A 20,890-nucleotide genomic window follows, 5' to 3' on the forward strand; every position below is an offset into this window, starting at 1 on the left:
TCCATTATCAAGAACATTACCTCATCAGTCCTCTGTGCATTGCCATGAACATATCAGGTATAACGAATATATGATCTGGTATCAAGGCAACAAATATCCATTATCAAGAACATTACCTCATCAGTCCTCTGTGCATTGCCATGAACATATCACGTATAACGACCAAGGCAACAAATATCCATTATCAAGAACATTACCTCATCAGTCCTCTGTTGCCATGCACATATCAGGTACAACGAACATATGATCATATCAAGGCATCAAATAGTATCCAATCAAGAATATCATCAGTCCTCTGTTCATCGTCATGAACATATCAGGTATAACGAATATATGATCAGGTATCAATCAAATAGAACCCTATCCATTATCAAGAACATTACCTCATCAGTCCTCCACAAATATCTGTGCATTGCCATGAACATATCAGGTACAATGAATATATGATCAGGTATCAAGGCATCAAATAGAACCTTATCCATTATCAAGAACATTACCTCATCAGTCCTCTGTGCATTGCCATGCACATATCAGGTACAACGAATATATGATCAGGTATCAAGGCATCAAATAGAACCCTATCCATTATCAAGAACATTACCTCATCAGTCCTCTGTTCATTGCCATAAATACATCAGGTACAACGAGTATATAATGTGGTATCAAGGCCACAAACTCCTTTATTTAATACCCGAAGGAATGTCATTCATTTAACTCCAAATATAACATTGCTATTGATATACCACGTGTAGGATGTACCAAATATTCTGGTAATGATATCACATGTGTTTTCCCCACAAAGTTCTGCTCTGGATATGATGTCTTTACACTAAGGTGTCACTCATATGGCATCAGTGGTTGGAAGTGGAATAGTTTGTTTTTAACATTGCACCTGCCTGCTATAAAAGACTTGCAACTCACCAGTAATGTGGAGTCTTGCCGACAGAGCCTGTCAGTGTTATAATATATGTAGATATACCGGTCTAGACAGTCAATGTTATAACATATGTATATTTACCGGTCTAGAAGTCACTGTTATAATATATGTAGATTTACCGGTCTAGAAGTCAATGTTATAATATATGTAGATTTACCGGTCTAGACAGTCAATGTTATAATATATGTATATTTACCGGTCTAGATATTCAATGTTATAATATATGTAGGTATACCTGTCTAGAAGTCATTGTTATAATATATGTAGATTTACCTGTCTAGACAGTCAATGTTATAATATATGTATATTTACCGGTCTAGATATTCAATGTTATAATATATGTAGATATACCTGTCTAGAAGTCATTGTTATAATATATGTAGATTTACCTGTCTAGAAGTCATAGTTATTATAATATCATGTAGATATATGTAGATTTACCCTAGAAGTCATAGTAGAAGTCCTGTCTAGTTATAATATATGTAGATTTACCGGTCTAGAAGTCATAGTTATAATATATGTAGATTTACCTGTCTAGAAGTCAATGTTATAATATATGTAGATATACCTGTCTAGAAGTCAATGTTATAATATATGTAGATATACCTGTCTAGAAGTCAATGTTATAACATATGTAGATTTACCGGTCTAGACGTCATAGTTATAATATGTGTAGATTTACCGGTCTAGAAGTCAATGTTATCATATATGTATATTTACCTGTCTAGACAGTCAATGTTGTAATATATGTATATTTACCGGTCTAGACAGTCAATGTTATAATATATGTATATTTACCTGTCTAGACAATCAATGTTGTAATATATGTAGATTTACCTGTCTAGACAGTCAATGTTATAATATATGTAGATATACCTGTCTAGACAATCAAGGTTATAATATATGTAGATTTACCTGTCTAGACAATCAATGTTATAACATTTGTATATTTACTGGTCTAGAAGTCAATGTTATAATATGTGTAGATTTACCGATCCAGACAATCAATGTTATAACATATATGTAGATTTACCGGTCTAGACAATCAATGTTGTGACGTATATAAATTACAGGAAAGTATCACACATGTTATAACACCCACAGATGAATCGGTATTGGCAAGCAATGTTATAACATGAGTAGATGTACGGAGCTGAACCAGTGCTATAAATTTCATGGATGTACTGGATTAAAAATATTGTTACATGATTTGTAGACGTATCGGTGATATAGTATGTGTTTTATGTATGCACTGTGGCAACTAATGTTATAACATGTAAATGTGTCCTTAGAGAGACGTAATGTTATATCATACATAAAAATACCAGATTATACAACGTTATAACGTATGTCCATATACAGGACTAAACATAGTGTTATACGTGTAGATGTACCGGGCAAGGCAACCAATGTTATAACAGCTATAGAAGTTTCAGACAGGGCACAGATGTTTTAACAAATGTGGATAAGTCCAAACAGGCAACCATTGTTATAAAATATGTACCCGCACCAAACTAGACTTAACAGTGTAATAGGGGAGGGGCTACGTACACAGGAGGGTGTGGAGTGTAGGGTGTAGGGGTGTGTGGTTGTGGTGATGTGAAAGTACACCCGTCACTTATATAAATTCACATTTCCTAATAAAATATCTGTACATATTCTTCATACAGTTTGAATAACGATTGCGTCTCGAATTGTCTTTGGCCGGTTTCAGAAAAATCGATAATGTCACACTCATCCGGGAGCTTTGGTTTTAGACTTGCCAACCTTTTTGTAATAGATTACGGAAATATTTGTATATTTGAACAGTAAATTCCCCCAAGTCTTCTCCTACAAATACCATGATTATTGATTTAGGAATGCATTGTCTGAACATTTTCCGCCCTGGTCGAGAAACACGAGCGTTAAAAACAATAGTCGGGAGAAATATGTGGACGAAATATTTCACTTCTCAACCGGTGTGTCGCCATGACATAATAGCACCACCCAGTTTAACACATTTCACATGTCGATTTGCAACATGACGTGAACATTTCAGTGGCGTAAAGGTGGTTATATCCTGGTCTTAGACTAACGCTTAATTTTGACAGTAACAAATAAACCCATTATTGAAAAGGAGTCCCAGTCAGATGGAATTTACAGAACCTGAGGGAATCTAGACTTGCTTTATTTGGGGCTTTAGCATTGCAGGGAAGGCTAGGCAGTAGGGAAAATAATGTGGTTCAAGGACTGTGAGACAGACTATCCTGGTCTGTGCTCGACGTGTTACTAGCAGCGATTGCAGATTGTGTTTTAAGAAGTTGACAGCAGTTGACCAGTAATATGACGACTGATGGGAATTATCGAGTCATGATCAAACAAACCATGATGTCATGAACAACCCAATCAAGCACGTGACAAATTGTAACCATCATTGAGGCTCTTACGAGAGGCAAGGTGTATTAATCAACGATTACATCATTGAATGCCAATTCAGTAGGCTATTATGAATAGAGATGATTAGCATAATATATGCATTATGTAAATAAGTAAACCTGAAAAGTTTTCACTTTACCTGAAAAGTCAAATGACTGATCTGAACGGGCGGCAATACCTTTGTAAGGCTTACCATAAAATAGCATAATTATGAACATATTATTATAGTTATGATTATGTTGTCTGATTATGATTAATACATGCTTTAGTTTTCTAATCATCAAAGATAAAGTATTATTGTAAGAATAGGTGGATAACCCACATGTATATTTTCATTATCATCATTGTCATAAAGCAAAGACATAATCATTATTACCATATACGCGGTTCAACATACGTTTAAACCATAAACACAAACTGAACACGTTCGTTGTCACATAATGTGGATGCTTGTAGACATAAAAATAATAAATATGGGTTTACATTTGTACTTTTATACAATGAACAGTAGCCTTGTGTATTCATCCTCACGTTCCATTGTCATAGTAACGATCATACAAATAACAATACACGCTCCTGATATATAGGAACGTGAAAGAGAGAGGGAGAGAGAGAGAGAGAGAGAGAGAGCGTGAGAGAGACAGGGAGGGAGAGAGTAAGAGGGAGAGGGAGATAGAGAGGGTGAAGGAGATAGAGAGTGATAGAGTGCAAGAAAGAGGAGGAGAGAGAGGGAGGGGAGAGAAAGAGAGGGAGGGAGGGAGAGCGTGAGAGAGACAGAGGGAGTGAGAGAGTGAGAGGGAGAGGGAGAGGGGGTGAAGGAGATAGAGAGCGATAGAGTGCAAGAAAGAGGGGAGAGAGGGGGAGGGGAGAGAAAGAGAGGGAAGGAGAGAAGAGAGAGGGAGAAGAGTGAGAGAGGGAGAGAGAGAGAGGAGAGAGAGAGAGAGAGAGAGAGAGAGAGAGAGAGAGAAGGAGGAGATTGATCGCCTTCTGTATCTGAGTTCACTGTGTCCTCTCCGTCCTATATATCAGCATGTCGTATACGTTGACGTTCCCACTTATCAGACACTTAAGATGACAAGAGGATATCTGTGTTTACCTCAGTAAACTGCTGTCAACACCGTTAATCTTACCCCGGGGGAACTTATAACGACATGGAACCACATGAAATGAGATTACACGTGGTCGGATTCTGTATGTCAGTGTCAGAGTATAGGCTAAACTACCATAAATTATCCACTATCAGTTAACGATAGATATGCAAGTTTTATGTCGTGCTACATATTATTTCATTGCTTCCTCTAACTATTTTATAGTGATTCATAAACAACACATGCATAGGGGCTGGTCACTTGCAGGGTGGGAGATGGAAATTGTTGCTTATTGGTCTTAAGACTATCGTATTTTGTTTAACCTCACATGTCATTTCTTTAATGAATCACCAATTCCTAAATAATGAATATATATATAATACTATAATACATATAAGTTTAAAAGCGTAGAACTGTCATCATTCCTTGCCCCCACCCTCAGTCCCAAGTAAATATTGTTGTTATACATTTGCGCGACACCCTTTTCGCTATTTTTCATGGTCATATTTCTGACCAGTCCCTTATTATTTAATGGGAATTCGTACAATGGAATCTGGTTTGGGTACAGATTCATTATGTTTGTGGCAAAGTGTTTTATTTGTTTGTTTGATTGTTTTATTGTCATTTTTACTTCATTCAACTGATCTGTGAACGAGGTCAATACCCCTTCAAAGGATACAATGGATAATGTCTCACTCGTTCCTTATACTTCATAAATATACAGATATAATATATCGTTATAATTATAGTCCTTGGTAGATACATTAAAGTTGCCTATATATACGTTCTCCGCAAGTTCAAGGCGTTACTCACTTACTGGTTCAATATCGATGTCTTATAACGTGTGAATGGTGTTTTTCACGGAATAAAGGCATGAATGGATACTTGTTATAAACTAACAATAGCTTCTGAAGTTTCTGTCACGAATTTGTTCAGCGCTTCGTTATACCGCCAGATCAATAACCTGTCTTGTAAAGTTAAACATACACTTAAACATCCAGAATTGTTAAACCTCGTTGACATTCCAGATAGGCCATTAAAAGGATGGTGTGTTCCAATACCACCAAGCCATTACTGATATGTTTATTAATGAATGTATAAATGTAATAAAAATGTAATAATTATCAGAGGGGTAAAAACTTACCTCACAGTAATCCATTGCCTCGTTATAACGCCCGGTCCTCCTGTACGGCGTGGCGATATAAACCGCCAGCAGGCGCCTATACCTGACATGGGGTTCCCCCTCCGGCAACCCACTGACCACCTCCCATGCTTTACAACAATACGCAAGTCCAGTGTCGTAATCGGTCAACAGAGAAAACATGTGTCCCATCCTCGCACTGGTCATCAACTCCAGAAATTTGTCATTTTTAGTCCTTGCTAGGGTTAAGGCTTTGGTGTAGCTGCTCCAAGCCTTAGGGAACTCACTAAGTCCAACGTATGCATTTCCTAGACAGAGGTGAGCGTAACTCTGGGTTCGATCCGCTACCTTCTCTGTCTGCAAACAGTACCGGCAGTAGGATATCGCCTTGGTGAACTCACTTAGCTTCTCATTACATATGGCATACATGAGAAACGCCTCGGATTTAAGCTGGGGGTCGTCAGCATCGTTGGCCACTTCAATCTGGAGACCTGAATGGGTCAGTGCATCCCGATACTTCCCGAGATCACATAACGCTAGACAGATGTTTCCCAATGCTTCGAACTTATTCCGTGCCTTGGTCATCTTTTTAAGAGCGCTTGACCACTCGTCCACAGCCTCGGCGAAGCGCTGTTCGTGGTATTGTTTCATACCCTTGTCCATCTCCCTCTTGGCCAACGCCTGCCCCATCGTGCAGTACCCGTGCAACCTCGCCCACTCTGCCAAGCCTATACACCAGCATGTGGAATGCGATACGGTAACACTCACCTGGTCCGTCGACTAATGAGCTGTGGTGTATAATGTAACTCTCCGGAGTGTTGACAGACCGTCACGTGACTAGCCTTCTCGCAACTCGGTTGAACGGGACGGTGTGTAACGCATGGTGTCGTGAATCGTATCAATGGATGTCGTCACAACATCGCACAGCACCAGTCCGGGGCTGATATACCATCCATTTCGTGGATTAAGTCACACACTGGATGTGGTTCTGTGGCTGGCGAGAAGACTGTTTCCACGCGAGATCGTCATTGTCCTCGTTTGAACAAACACCGGACGAGAACACTGGGTAGTCGCGCCGAGACAACAACCTGCCTTTCCTCAAACATTGACACACACAAGCGTCGGCTTAGAGGAGATCGAACTCCGAACAAACAACCTGCGAGATACAGTTCCTGTCTAAAGGAACACGAGTAACAAGCGCTGTTGGTCCAAAGAAATGCTTCTGACCACTGACCGAGGCAGGACCACTGACCGCAGTATCCTCTCAGCCCTGCCAGGAATGTTTGTCCAGTGCTATCTGCCCGAGTGAGGCGAACCTACATTAACACAGTTCACAGTTACAAACCAGCACTTGTCTGAGGATGTGTGTGCCCACGAGTCTCTCCTCCAACAGACTCGGTCGTATCCCCTCCTCTTCCCCTCTCTCGCTCCCTCACACATCCATCCTCCCTCTCTCCATCCCTCTTGGTCCGTTATTGAGAGTGTTGGTACTGATCATCTCTGCCAGTGATCAGTAGCCCAGCTACTTCCTACTACCTAACTACGCTAGCCCACATCCCTGGGAACAGGAACCGCGAGGAGGTTGAGACGGCCAGGCTGGATTCAGCCATAGGTACTGATACAGAATCGGTCTGCTAGGCTTGCCTCAGTCGACAGTGACACAGTTAGGGGGATTATTTTCCCTCGCGACAAATCTCAAACCCAGATTCCCTTTGCACTTTCAAAGTGCACCAGTAACGCATTCTGGTTTTTATCAAGACAGTTGAAGGTTTATCGGGCACACGTGGTAGATATACTCCACCGGTTTAATACACAGCTGAGCTCCGTATTGAGGCAGTGGATGCAATAACATTACCCAGGTTTACACATACAGACTGCGTACGTGTAAAGGGACAAAGTGCGTGTGTGTACAAACCCCTTAACAATAAGCGAGTCATTTACAGAAAACGGAAACACATACACGTGCATCAATCTGTGCTTTGCATGGAATGAATGAAACATGTGCCTACGATTATATTCTGTCAGTTGGTATCTGTATGCCTATTCTCGTTTATATATATTTTTTCATATATGTGTATATGTATGAAGGTATGTACATATTTGTATACGTGGGTAGATATACATGTATACATATTTATATACATAAATGTGTATGTTGTAGATATGCACGTATGAGTTTATGCATGCATATATCTTACATATTGGAACTTAGTATATGTGCATTTGTGTATATAAAGGAATATGTACACTTGAGGTAATGTTGGTCGGTATATGGATTTGTGTATGTATATTTGTATATGTGTTGGCAGATATATGCAAAAGTGTGCATGTGTAGGTATATGCATAGATGTGTATATGTTGGTAGGTATATGCATATTTGTGTGTATGTTGGTGGGCATATTCTTGTGTGTATATGTGTAGGTATATGCATATATATGTATATCTAGGTGGGCATATGCACGAGTGTGTATGTATAGATATATGTTTGTATATATGTTGGTAGGTATATGCATCTGTGTGTCTGTCTAGGTACATGCATAGATATGTATATGTTGGTAGGTATATGCATATTTGTGTGTATGTTGGTGGGCATATGCTTGTGTGTATATGTGTAGGTATATGCATATATATGTATATCTAGGTTGGCATATGCACGAGTGTGTATGTATAGATATATGTTTGTACATATGTTGGTAGGTATATGCATATGTGTGCAAGTTTATGCATATAAATCCATAGGTAGGTATATCGAGTATATTGAGTGCTATATAGCGACATGTGTTTATATGTATGACTGATGTATGAAGGTAGGCGTGTTTTGTGCAGGTAACCATTGGCTTATACATAATTAAGCATGCATATGTGTCCTTTGGAGTATAATCTAAAAACGGTAGATAGATATTTGTGTGTTATACCCATGAATGTGCGTCTGTGTTTGTCTGTGTGTCTCTCTCTCTCTCTCTCTCTCTCTCTCTCTCTCTCTCTCTCTCTCTCTCTCTCTCTCTCTCTCTCTCTCTCTCTCTCTCTCTCTCTCTCTCTCTCTCTCTCTCTCTCTGTGTGATTAAAACATTTTCACAATTTTCAGTTTAGAAGTCTATTATTTTTGTTGTTGCTATGTAAGCATATATGAATATTGGTATGTTGAACCCATAGCTTTTACATCAAAGGACTGGTTTACAAAACCATTTGTTTATTATCAAGTACATCTTGGTACAATTACGTTGTTTAATAGCCTCTTTGCACGTCGATTCTCACATTATTACAACATTAACATGACAATATCCCGACCAAACCGCCCGCCATAGTCCAGGTATGTTTAAGTCGCGACCAGCATCCCCTTCCTTTCCCATTACACGTTGTGGTGTTATTTTCCATGGTCGATTTAGTTAACGACTTTAACCCAGCCATTCATGCGAACGTTGCCTCTTAAACACCAACAAACAGTAAACAGTTACAGACCTGTGATAATAAACCAGGAAGTAGATTGCACGTAGAAATGAAGCCTATAGTCAATGCAGCATCATCAGTATATACATCCATCGAGTGATGTAAAGGTACGGCTTTGGTGTTGCTTTGCAGCGTAGGGCAACAAACGCATACTTTTCAGGCACAATGTATACGTGCGTTGGGACTGGTACAGCAAAGCGTGATTATCCTTTTGGTGAACACCTGGTGTCATTACTGATTTTCACTGATGCTTACTTGGTTGGTTGGTTTGTTGTTTAACGCCGCACTCAGTAATGTTCCAGTTATATGGCGGCGGTCTGTAAATAATCGACTCAAGACAATTCCAGTGATCAACATCATGAGCATGGATGTACGCAATTGGGATACGATGACGTGTCAACCAAGTTAGTGAGTCTGACCACACGATCCCGTTAGTCGCCTCTTACGACAAGCATGGGCAACTGAAGATCAATTCTAACCCGGATCTTCTCGGGTACCTTATATAAGCATATATTAGTCATGGCATATAATATTCAGTAATTTACTTAATTAAAGAAACTGCACCCAAACAAAATTCAATTGAAAAACATTATAAACAAGTACAAACAGAATCAATACAAGACACACCGTCCAAGCACAGCAATGCTCTGTGCAGATAGTGATAAACGTCCGTGGCACTTTTCTGTTTTATAGAAAATCAGGAAAAGTGAAAACTAATGCCCTTTTGGCAGCCGAAACTAGTCGTGCAATCAGGGTGTATATGTTATGATGCACATGGTAGCTACCAATGCTCACGTTGTTATATTCTTTGGCTGCTCCCGTGTTGCTGTAACCTGATACAGCGCTGCCGACCTGGCTGATAGCAGACAGACCAAGATCAGGCACACCCTGGGTAACTCCATCAGTTACATTTCCGACAGAGACGTCATCAGTGAGGAATACCTTGGAGCAATTGGAGAGTCGACAGACAGAGGCCAGTCTCCCTGGGGGGCACAAGGAATTAGGGCTAATAGACCTTACAGAGCTAAAAGAGATGGGCCCGGACTGTACTTTGCTGACAGCGACGTGACTGGCAGAGGGACGACTTCACCTCACAGCGACTACATCCTCCAGCCGAACGACAAGAACTGATCCAGGCCCTCACAGAAAACTAGGGATGTTCTGTCGCAATACCGGCGCTAACTTGAGCATTAACCACACAGATATTTCTCGGCCTTTGAGAAAGTGGCCACCGATGAAGCAAAGCATATAGTTTTGATCTCTTCTTCAACTTGAGGACATGGCGTAGGGTTCATTGGTCTGATGAATTTTGCTATCTTCTGCACCTTGATGTTTGCTGTGTGTTAATCGTTACCAACTTTCAATTTCTACTTTGTGTTTGTATTAATCAGAGTAAAGTATGTTACCATTTTGATACGTGGAATTTACTTTCAAAGCTCATACAACGCCATGTAATGTTTTCGTACTTATATAAAAATGACGGTGGTGCTTGATTAATGCTCATATGTATAGAAACGGGGAAAATAATTAAAAAAATATTTAGTTCATTGTTTACACGATATTAGATCTGCATATTGTAGGTTACAGTGTAAGACCGGCGATGTTTTATAGCTTAACTAGTACTTTTCACATGCAAAACTACTGAAACATATTCTTGAAATGATATTTCACGTATTTCCCGACCCACCGACCAAGAGTGTTGACACAAACGTCCTCAACTACATTGAACAGTGACAAAAATTGTCCCTAAAGGTCAGCAAGCTGGCCTTCCGTGACATCTGCAGTACCGAATTTCCTCCAAAAGTACCACGTAGATGTGACGGTAACTTTTCATGTGATGCATTTGAGTTTGGTTGCTTCGTTCACGTACACGCATACTCTTTACCATCAGTGTGGTTGGTTTGGTTTGGTTGTTGTTTAACACCGCACTCAGCAATATTCCAGCTATATGGGGACAGTCTGTAAATAATAGTGTCTGGACCAGACAATCCAGGGATCAACAGCATGAGCATCGATCTACGCAACTGATATACGATGACATGTGTCAACCAAGTCAGCGAGCCTGATCACACGATCCCGTTAGTCGCCTCTTACGACAAGCATGGGTTACTGAAGATCAATTCTATCCCGGATCTTCATGGGTAATCATCATTGTGAAGGATGACTTGGTGAAGACATGATCTTCCGACATATAGAACTTTAAGGGTTTTCAAAAATTATCCGTAATGCTCTGGTTATTGTTTTAATAATTTATTCAACAAATTGATATCCGATAAATCGACATAAACCAACGCTTCGATTCTCTTTGATCAAACACCGAAGACAGATATAGATAGCTACTGCATAGTGATACAGAGTGAACATTTTGGTCCTTTTACGATCATGTGTAAGGGACATTAAGACTGATTTAATATATTACAGTTTACTTTCCCTGTGGGGTTAGATTGGTTAACACATCGCCCGGTTCCAGCTATAATGTATATGTATACTCATGCCAATAATGGTTGTCACCCCCTCCCACCCCAACCCCCACACACCCCTCTCAAATAAAAAAAAATGAAGGGGGTGGCAACCATTATTGGCATGAGTATATTTCTGGTGTCCCTTTCGTGATATTGATGGCGTAAAACTATAGCCGTTATCGTTTTACCACATATTTATTGCACGACAATTATCTTAAATGCTTGCTAGCAAATGTTTCTAAGCGATGGGTAACCTAGTGGTTAAGGGGTTCGCTCGTCACGTCGATGGGCCGGGTTCTATTCCTACAGTCTGTGCAGCCCATTTCTGGTGTTTCTTGTACTGAAAGTTGTTTTTCGTCGGATACTAGTTGAAGTTAACCCACTGACTAGAGACAGAGAGTATTAGAGACGGAGATCCATGGGATCATTATACACGAACGAAAGGAAAGCCGCGGTGGCTGAGCGGTCTAGGCGTCTGACTTTGTGTGCTGGCGATTAAGTGCCTGACTCTGAGGGTGTGGGTTCGAACCCCGGAATGGACTCAACCAAACAAAAGTACTAGAATCTGTACTTCACTAAGAAAGTGTAATCCCAAATATAACATATGTTAAACGAAAGGAAAGCTAATGAATCAAACTATGAGTTTGAGGTCCACTGAATGAAAATACATAGAAACGAGGAACAAAAGTATATGCTAAATGTCTCTTTGACTGTTAAGGCAACAATAAGGAATAAATTGATACAGATTAATAAACTCACCAACCAAGCTTAGGTACTACTGTAGGAGAACAGAGTCCCTTTAACATTGGACTCAGCAACAGAACCGACGAACACGCGTTTTACCGTATTTAGCGGAATAAATACACCCGTATAAAGGAAAGATGTAGGAGGTGATAGCTGATTACGTATATGGTTTTCCAACCGTGGATATTGGAGCTTAAATTCGAGATTTGTTTGATGGAAAACCAGGAATGCAACCCCGGGTCTGTGTAAGGGATTGTTTTCCCTTTTTAATGACATATAAAAATGTCCGGTTTCGGCATAACAGAGGTCAGTGATACAGGATCTCCATTGCCCCTCCGTGTTATATATGTTTACCCATGTACTTAACGGTACAAATGTAACGGTGCAGATCCCATTTAAATATCTAAATGTCGTGAACGTAATGTCCAGTCACGTGTCCAATGTCACGCTCGACATGACCTTTGGTTCCGTACGTGACAAAGCAAACTCAACGACACGAAAACAGAGGTTCAACACACTCTATTCTAATTTACAAGGACGGGGCATATGTAGACTTTCACGGCTTAGAACCATAAAACCATTAAATGCAAGTTTGTGTGTTTGTTTGTTTGCTTTTTTATCTCTTCTATTTCCATTAACGCTTTTATGACATACACACATATAAACATTTGGGCAAGAGAAAGTACACGCTTCAGTATCGGATTTCGGCAAAAAACTTACAAACTAGAAACACTAGGTCTTGCTGATTCACTACAAACTTAGGGCCGAAAATACATCACAATCGAATATCATTTCTCGTTTCCTCTTCATCTACCAACAAACACGGGTGTCTACTTTCTTTTGTCTGTCAGTATATTTATATGACTTAGAATAACTCGAGTTCCGTTTTTTCTGGTTTTAATTAGACTTTCTAAGGTAATAATTAATAGTTTAAATGATAATTTCTAAAAAACACGGGTCCTGTCCCCTTATCTAGACTTGCCTCTTTAAAGGATAGAACTATTATACATGCATGGGCTTAGCACTCAGTACAGCCTTGGAGCAAGGCTAGGTACTAATTAACACCAATATGAATATAATTATTCAACCTTTACGCTTCTAAGTTAGATATGTGTTAACGTGTGTTGACGTACACACAAACCTTCAAACTATGAAAGAAATGTTAAATTAGTGTTCCAGTGAGCATTTTTGGAATATGCTCAAATATTTAGTGTGACACGTGTCAGGAGATCAATTACGTGGTTCAATGTCGATGTCTCTTTGAGTAGAAAATGCTTGCAGGCATGTACTGTTATGTAACAGATACATTGTACACGTATACCGTTATCCCCTCGGGCCAAGCATATCATCTCACGCTCCGACACATCCGGGTTACACCTGGTGTAACTTCCGCCGTAAACAACCTCCAGTTACTGCACAACACCGGCTATTTTACGTGTTAGGCGCGATATATTGCAGAAGCTAAAAATGTTTCAAGGTAATGCTGATTTACTGCATCGTCGTCCTTCAACTTTCTCTTGATTTTATACAATACAAAAATAATTTATTTATTTTTCACACCAGAAAACGTAATTTCAAAACCCCAGTGACCGTGCATACTGGATTAGGATAAAACCAATTAAAAACATGCTGGATTCGAACGACCGGACTTAAAATATATTTAATCAATTAACCAAAATAACAAACACATACTGTACACACTTATGAAATAACATATCCAATCTTGATAAAACTATACCAGCTTCCCTTAAAAATTATGTTACAGGCGAAAAGGAATAATTCATATTTATCTTCTTTAATATATAGTAATGTTACTTCTGATTGTTGATGTAATTTTGTTGCATTTTAATTTTTGAGGAGGAATATATGTATACTAATGTGCACAGTTAGCTGTCAGTTAGCAAGTCCCCTACGCTGAATTGAACATCTGGTTATAAATATTATTCAAACCAACGAAATAAAGCTTAACTTATTGACACGAACGACGTAGGACATTACACGTCTTAATGATAGCTATTTTCTATTTATCAACTTAGACAGTACAAATGACATTTTCCTTGATTCCCAAATCCCGACAGGTAAATACCCTGCCATGTCTGCAATGTCCCACCACGTTTTTCCATGTCCAATGGCCGTTAATTGTCTCTTTTATATTCCCGCACCCGCTGATAACCCCATGATATTTGACAATGCCGCCGTACGTCGATTTTGTGGGACAGCATCATTAATGTCCATGTCATATATCAAAGACCCTATTAAGCAAGGTACATCAACAATATCTGTGGGGGTCAGAATGTCAGAAGATGGTTGTCCGATCGTGGGGCAATATAATCGAGATATTCGTTTATCGGAACGCAACCATATTTCTAGTCTGTCTCACAGTCCCTGAACCACATTATTTTCCCTATTACCTAGGCCTCTCTGCAGTGCTAAAGCCCTTAATAAAGCAAGTCTAGATTCCCACAGGTTCTGAATCTCTGGTCTCCCATTGGTTCCTTTTCCAATTTAAATGGGCTTGTTTGTTACCATCAACATTATATATATTCAGAGACTAAGCATTAGTCTACCATATGTCCACATACACGTGCAAACCGTGCAATGCAATGACCGGTGAATGCACATTCCTTAAAGTCTGAATTACGGTATTATTGTATGCACGTGAGTCTGTCATACAATCCCTGAAACAAATGAATAAATAAACAACGTTTATAACGAACTGATGGATATAACGAACTCTTTAGGCCCCGGCCGCTTGCTGTATACTTTAGTCGAAATGCGTAGAAGAAACTACGGTTATAACGAACGAAAGTTACTTGTCCCTAAGAGTTTGTTATAACCGTTGTATACTGTGTTTCCAGTTAGCCTATGCCAGTGTATGCTCGGTTTCTTCTTATTATATTTTTCGATAACTAACATCTGTAATATTTTTGGGGAATATTCTTATTTCAAAGTCTAGATATTTGTCTCTATGTATCTGGGAAGGGTAAGGGATATATTGTGTATTTATAGTAAATGAAATAAAAACTATACAAAATCTTTGAATTTGAGCCAAATGTATGACATAGTGCATGAAACATTTCTAAAGAATAAAATCGCCACGCGATACAGTGAAATAAAAGCTACGACACCCTTTTCATAATCCAAGGGAAATTTTAAAAATACAGTGCATTGTACTGATGTGTTTATAAATCGCCAACAATGGTGATACCATGTGTTCGCGAAAAGGAGAGAAGCAGGTGATAATAATCAGCATGATCGTCTACAAATATACAAAGCGTGTTGCATTTCAACCATGATTAGTTAATCCGTCCATTTGTTAATCCGAACGATTTAACTGTGCAGTGTCCGAATTAACGAGGTTTCGCTGAATGCAAATTGTGTATAAATCTACTACAACGACCCCTGTGTTAACAACAAACGTGCAATAAGCATGCCCGAAACTGAATTTAATTTTACGTTTCTAAGTTTACGTGCATAATCAAAGTGTCAATATAATGATGTTATAAAGTTTAAACGTGATTCACAATGTATCATAGAGATTCCATTCTCCATTGCTGGCCTCAAAGCTTCCGTATTCCTATCTTTTCACATACGACTTCCTCTTGAATTCTCCGTACAAGAACATCCCTTCTTCCTTCATTGTTTACATTCCGCAGCATTTCGTCCCAGAGGGCGGGCTGGGGCTTGCTTTCAGGACATTAGTGGTCATTGCTAATGGATAGACAAACCGCTAAAATAAGACCAACGTTGCTATGGGAACACGCAAGCTAAGTCTCCCACGAGCTATATTTACAATACGCGTGCCTCCTGTCTGTTGATGGGTGTATTTGGACCGCAATTATCGCAAGAATGTTACCTGTCTGTGTAGATCGGGAATATCTATTGCATTTATTTTTATTCATTGTACTGCGATAGTTCTTGCTGTTAAGAAGAATAAACAAATATCTGAGAGAACGGTTCGAGATGTCTCTAATTGGCGGTTTTATGTGATGCCGAGAGTGTTATTTACAGTAGGTAACAGAATTATTTCTAAATGAGAGGGTTTTTTTGCGAATATTTGACTTTCTCAAAGCTGTAATGCACTCTACGTGTCGCGTGTGTGTTCCAAAATAGTATCGGCCTGGGGTATTCCATGTATTGGGTTTGTTGGCTTTTAATCATTCAGGCGTTTACTGCTTTTTTCTTTGGATTTGGATTCTGTTTCATTGAAGTGGCTATCACTTTCATTTATTTATGGCGCGGGTGGTCGATTTTGTTGTGCAGGGTTGCATTCCCCAAAAGCGTCATTATGAGATGGTGGTGGGTTCGAACCACATAGTTACCATCTTCGGTCTGTTTCAGCCATATTGTGGACAGCGGGTTGCACTAAACTTGTAGATTGGGTGAGTGAGTATGGTTTTACACAGCTTTCAGCAATATTCCGGGAGCACCACGACGGGGGATACCAGAAATGTGCTTCACACATTGTATCTATGTGGGGAATCGAACCCGGGTCTTCGGCGTGAGGAGCGAACGCTTTAACCACTAGGCTACAACACTGCCCCTTAAACTTGTAGATATCTATGTATGGCCATCGCCAAACTGGACTTTTCTTCAAGATGTCCAGTTTGTTTGTCGTTCAACGCCGCATTGAAACCATCAATCTATATTACATATGTCACCGTATCCCAAATGCGGAGATTTGCCGAATACCTGGCTTCGGTGTTTGATCAAAAAGAACCAAATAATGGGAAATAAATTTTATAAATAAATTTATTTAAAAAATAGATGGGTACAACATGTCATCGTATCTCAGTTGCGTACATGGATGCGCATGATGTTGATCAATGAATTGTCTGGTCCGGTCTCGATTATTTATATAGCTGGAATAATGCTGAGTGCGGCGGTAAACAGCCAACAGCCAACAAACACACAATGACCAGCAGAGGACCCGTTCTAAGCCGGAATTCTCACTGGGGTATATTTCTGGTAAACTGGCACAAATTACGTCTCTGAAATACTGCCACCCAATGACCCCATTGAAAGGGTATCTGAATCTCGCTTGTCACTTGTATTGGTAGGCAGATAGTTATTATACCTAAATGAGCTAGCGGGACTCAATACACTAATATATCGCTGAATGTACTGTTCACAAAACTGTTACAAAGTATATTTCATTGCTAAACTTACACAAGACTGTATTACTGTACGACATGTCAACTTTCCCTTCATGACGAGATTTATGCCAACTTTGGAGGGTACAATCGAGCATGCTCGTTTAATTAATTAATTAAGAAGAGGTCAAAAAGCGTCAAACGACGCTCGCTAAAATGTTTCTTCTTTGAGCGGCATATAGAAGATGGTGTGATGAACAACAGGGAGAGTTCTATGGATATACAACTTCTCTATTATTGATATGAGCCACGTTTCGGTGTAGCTACTGACACCGTTATCAAACAAATGATGATCAGGTAGCTACACCGAAACGTCGTTCATATAATAATAAAGAGGGGGCAGAGGGGTAGCCTTGCGGTTCAAGCGTTCGCTCGTCAGACCCGGGTTCGATTCCCCACATGGGTACAATGTGTGAATCCCATTTCTGGTTTCGCCCGTCGTGATATTGCGAAAGTATTGCTAAAAGAGGCGTAAAACTCACTCACCCACTGATAATAAAGAAGTTGTATATATCCATAGAAGTCTCTCCGTTATATTAAACTGTTGTTTGATCAGGATTAGTATGAATAATGATGTATATCTATTAGTGTTGGGAATTGGTTGAAATCTCACAATTGATGATTGCTTCATTACCAACGAACAATCATCGAAAAAAATTGGTTAGCGTCATTTTTCAGATTTTCCTATCCAGGTTGTTATTGCAGATATGTATAACATGATGCAGCTTGCTACTTTAAAGTGATGGCTAATATATCATGAACATAAACTTCCCGGAGTCTTCAAGAAATATTCAGTCAGGGCTTTTCAGTTAGTGAAGTGAGTTTTCTAAGAATTAAACACGTTTTCAGACCCTGACAACTTCAACGATATGTTCCATTGTCAAGTATTTCAAAGACTAAAACAGTAGTTCCAAAATCGTTTATGTTCGATTATGAGAAAGTGTGATCGATTGCTTGGTCGTTTGGTCACTGCGACCAATCTTCGATTAATTCAATTAATTGGAACACCGATAATATCTATAGCACCTAAAATCCACCAGCAAGGTGCTCAGTGGCGCTGTACAAAGTTAAAAACATGTTGTTAACATAAAACTCAAGTAAATAGTCAGTCAGTTTTTGGAATTAAAGCATTTGGATTACAACATTCAAAAGCTATTTAAAGCTTCCAAAATGTTTTCTGAGGGTGAGGCGGTGGACATTTCCACATTCCTCAGCTTCATCGTAAACTTAATTAGTTGATGAAATATCATATATTTATCATACATTCACATCAACACCTGCGACGACAGTCCTTCATAACAAACATCACACAAGAAACAATAACAAAGAATCTTGTTTAAGGACGTCGTTGACGATTTACGTGTGTCGATGAATGCAAATGTTTGCATGTTGTTATTGTTTAAATACTAATGTTCGATTCACGCTCTCAACTCTTGTTTATTTTTAGTCCTGCCATAAAGGTCAATATTCATTTTTCCTTCAGCATTCCAAAGCTACTGCAGGGTTTGTTCAGTCAAATAGAACATACATGCAGTCTCATTGTCTGCCATCGATGTCTGTGTATTACCTAAGACAGAGCTGTTAATCGTATACGTGTAATAATGTCAATGATTGTGAAACGCTAACAAACTGGAACTTTTCTTGCCGAGTTTACAACAAGGCCTATTGTAAAACATTTTATGGTAGCATCAATGTCGCTGACCGGTAAGACTGAAGGAGTTACTTCCCTTTTCACGTCATGAGACGGCAGGTACATGTACGTACAGTAAGTGAATGATTCAGAATTCCAATATTCCAACAATATTTTGGGGCACCAGAAATGGGCTTCACACATTGCAAATGTACCCGTATGGGGAGTCCAAACCGGGTCTTACGGCTTTAATCACGAGGCTACCCCACCACCCCTGTACGTGAAGATTTGTCATTTGTGAAACGTGTGCTGGTACTGCGGGAAGTTACACATCACGTCCTAGGCATATGTAATATAGGAATGAATCCAGCCTAGACATATGTAATATAGGAATGAATCCAGCCTAGACATATGTAATATAGGAATGAATCCAGCCTAGACATATGTAATATAGGAATGAATCCAGCCTAGACATGTATTATACATATGTAATATAGGAATGAATCCAGCCTAGACATATGTAATATAGGAATGAATCCAGCCTAGACATATGTAATATAGGAATGAATCCAGCCTAGACATATGTAATATAGGAATGAATCCAGCCTAGACACGTAAATTATAAAGGAATGAATCCAGCCTAGACACGTGTAATAAAGAAATGAATCCAGCCTAGACACATGTAATAAAGGAATGAATCCAGCCTACACACATGTAATAAAGGAAATGAATCCAGCCTAGACACATGTAATAGAGGAATGAATCCAGCCTAGACACATGTAATAGAGGAATGAATACAGCCTAGACACATGGAATATAGGAATGAATCCAGCATAGACATATGTAATATAGGAATGAATCCAGCCTAGACACATGTAATATAGGAATGAATCCAGCCTAGACACATGTAATAAGGAATGAATCCAGCCTAGACACGTGTAATATAAGGAATGAATCCAGCCTAGACACGTGTAATATAGGAATGAATCCAGCCTAGACACGTGTAATACATAGGAATGAATCCAGCCTGAGACATTTATGTAATATATTGCAGAATGATTTTGAAGTGGAATATATGTATACTAGGCACATAAAGAAACTGTGCATACAAAAATTTAAAATCTAAATTTAACAAACCTGTGTAGACACATAAGGAGATTAGTGACATGTATCCAACATGCATGCACGTGCCACGTTCCGTGGCGTCAGTGGGTTCGTCCTTGAGACGTGCAATACGTTGCTGCACATGCATTCCGGGAAAGAGAAACAGAGCAAATGAATGCCACACAATACTGTCACTTTGGACAGCTCAACCCCTGCCCTTGCGATCGTTCAAAAAATTAAACGGCTATTGAAACGCATAGCATGCCAAGGCTCACGTCTGCACAACGTCATGAGGCCATTGGGATGGTCCGTGGGGGAATGCCTCAACGACAAGTGGCTGCACATTTCCACTGCCACCGGAACACCATTTCTGCACTGGTGAGACGCTACCAGAACACAAATGACGTCATCGATCGTTCACGTTCTGGACGTCCACGTGTAACAACGCCAAGACAGGACAGATGGATAAGGTTGACCCATCTTCGCAATAGGTTTCAGACTGCAGTGATGACTGCCCGAACCATCCCAGGACTTCGCCGTATCCACCCCAACACAGTTCGACAACGTTTACGTCATCACGGGATCAGACCACGACGTCCCGCCATACGGCTTATCCTGACACAACGTCATTGACAAGCTCGCCGAATGTGGTGCCGAAATCATGTCCGCAGACCCTTGTTTTGGTGGAGAAATGTTGTTTTTACTGATGAGTCCCGGTTTAACATTTCCCAAAGTGATGGACATCAACGTGCCTATAGACGCGTGGGAG

General features: G+C 39.7%; 1 protein-coding gene across 1 annotated transcript in view; it reads right to left on the reverse strand.

Annotated features, from left to right (window-relative positions):
• Positions 1-7,289, reverse strand: part of LOC124259138 (43 kDa receptor-associated protein of the synapse-like) — a 43,549-nt gene extending 36,260 nt beyond the window's left edge. The window contains exon 1 of the mRNA XM_046693233.1: positions 5,585-7,289. Within this exon, the coding sequence (XP_046549189.1) occupies positions 5,585-6,271 (687 nt within the window). The 5' untranslated portion in view covers positions 6,272-7,289. The remainder of the gene's footprint in view (positions 1-5,584) is intronic.
• Between the last annotated feature and the right edge of the window lie 13,601 nt (positions 7,290-20,890).

Source organism: Haliotis rubra, unplaced genomic scaffold (assembly GCF_003918875.1).
Source record: "Haliotis rubra isolate DU_JTF1 unplaced genomic scaffold, ASM391887v1 Scf71, whole genome shotgun sequence".
Classification (NCBI taxonomy): Eukaryota; Metazoa; Mollusca; class Gastropoda; order Lepetellida; family Haliotidae; genus Haliotis; species Haliotis rubra.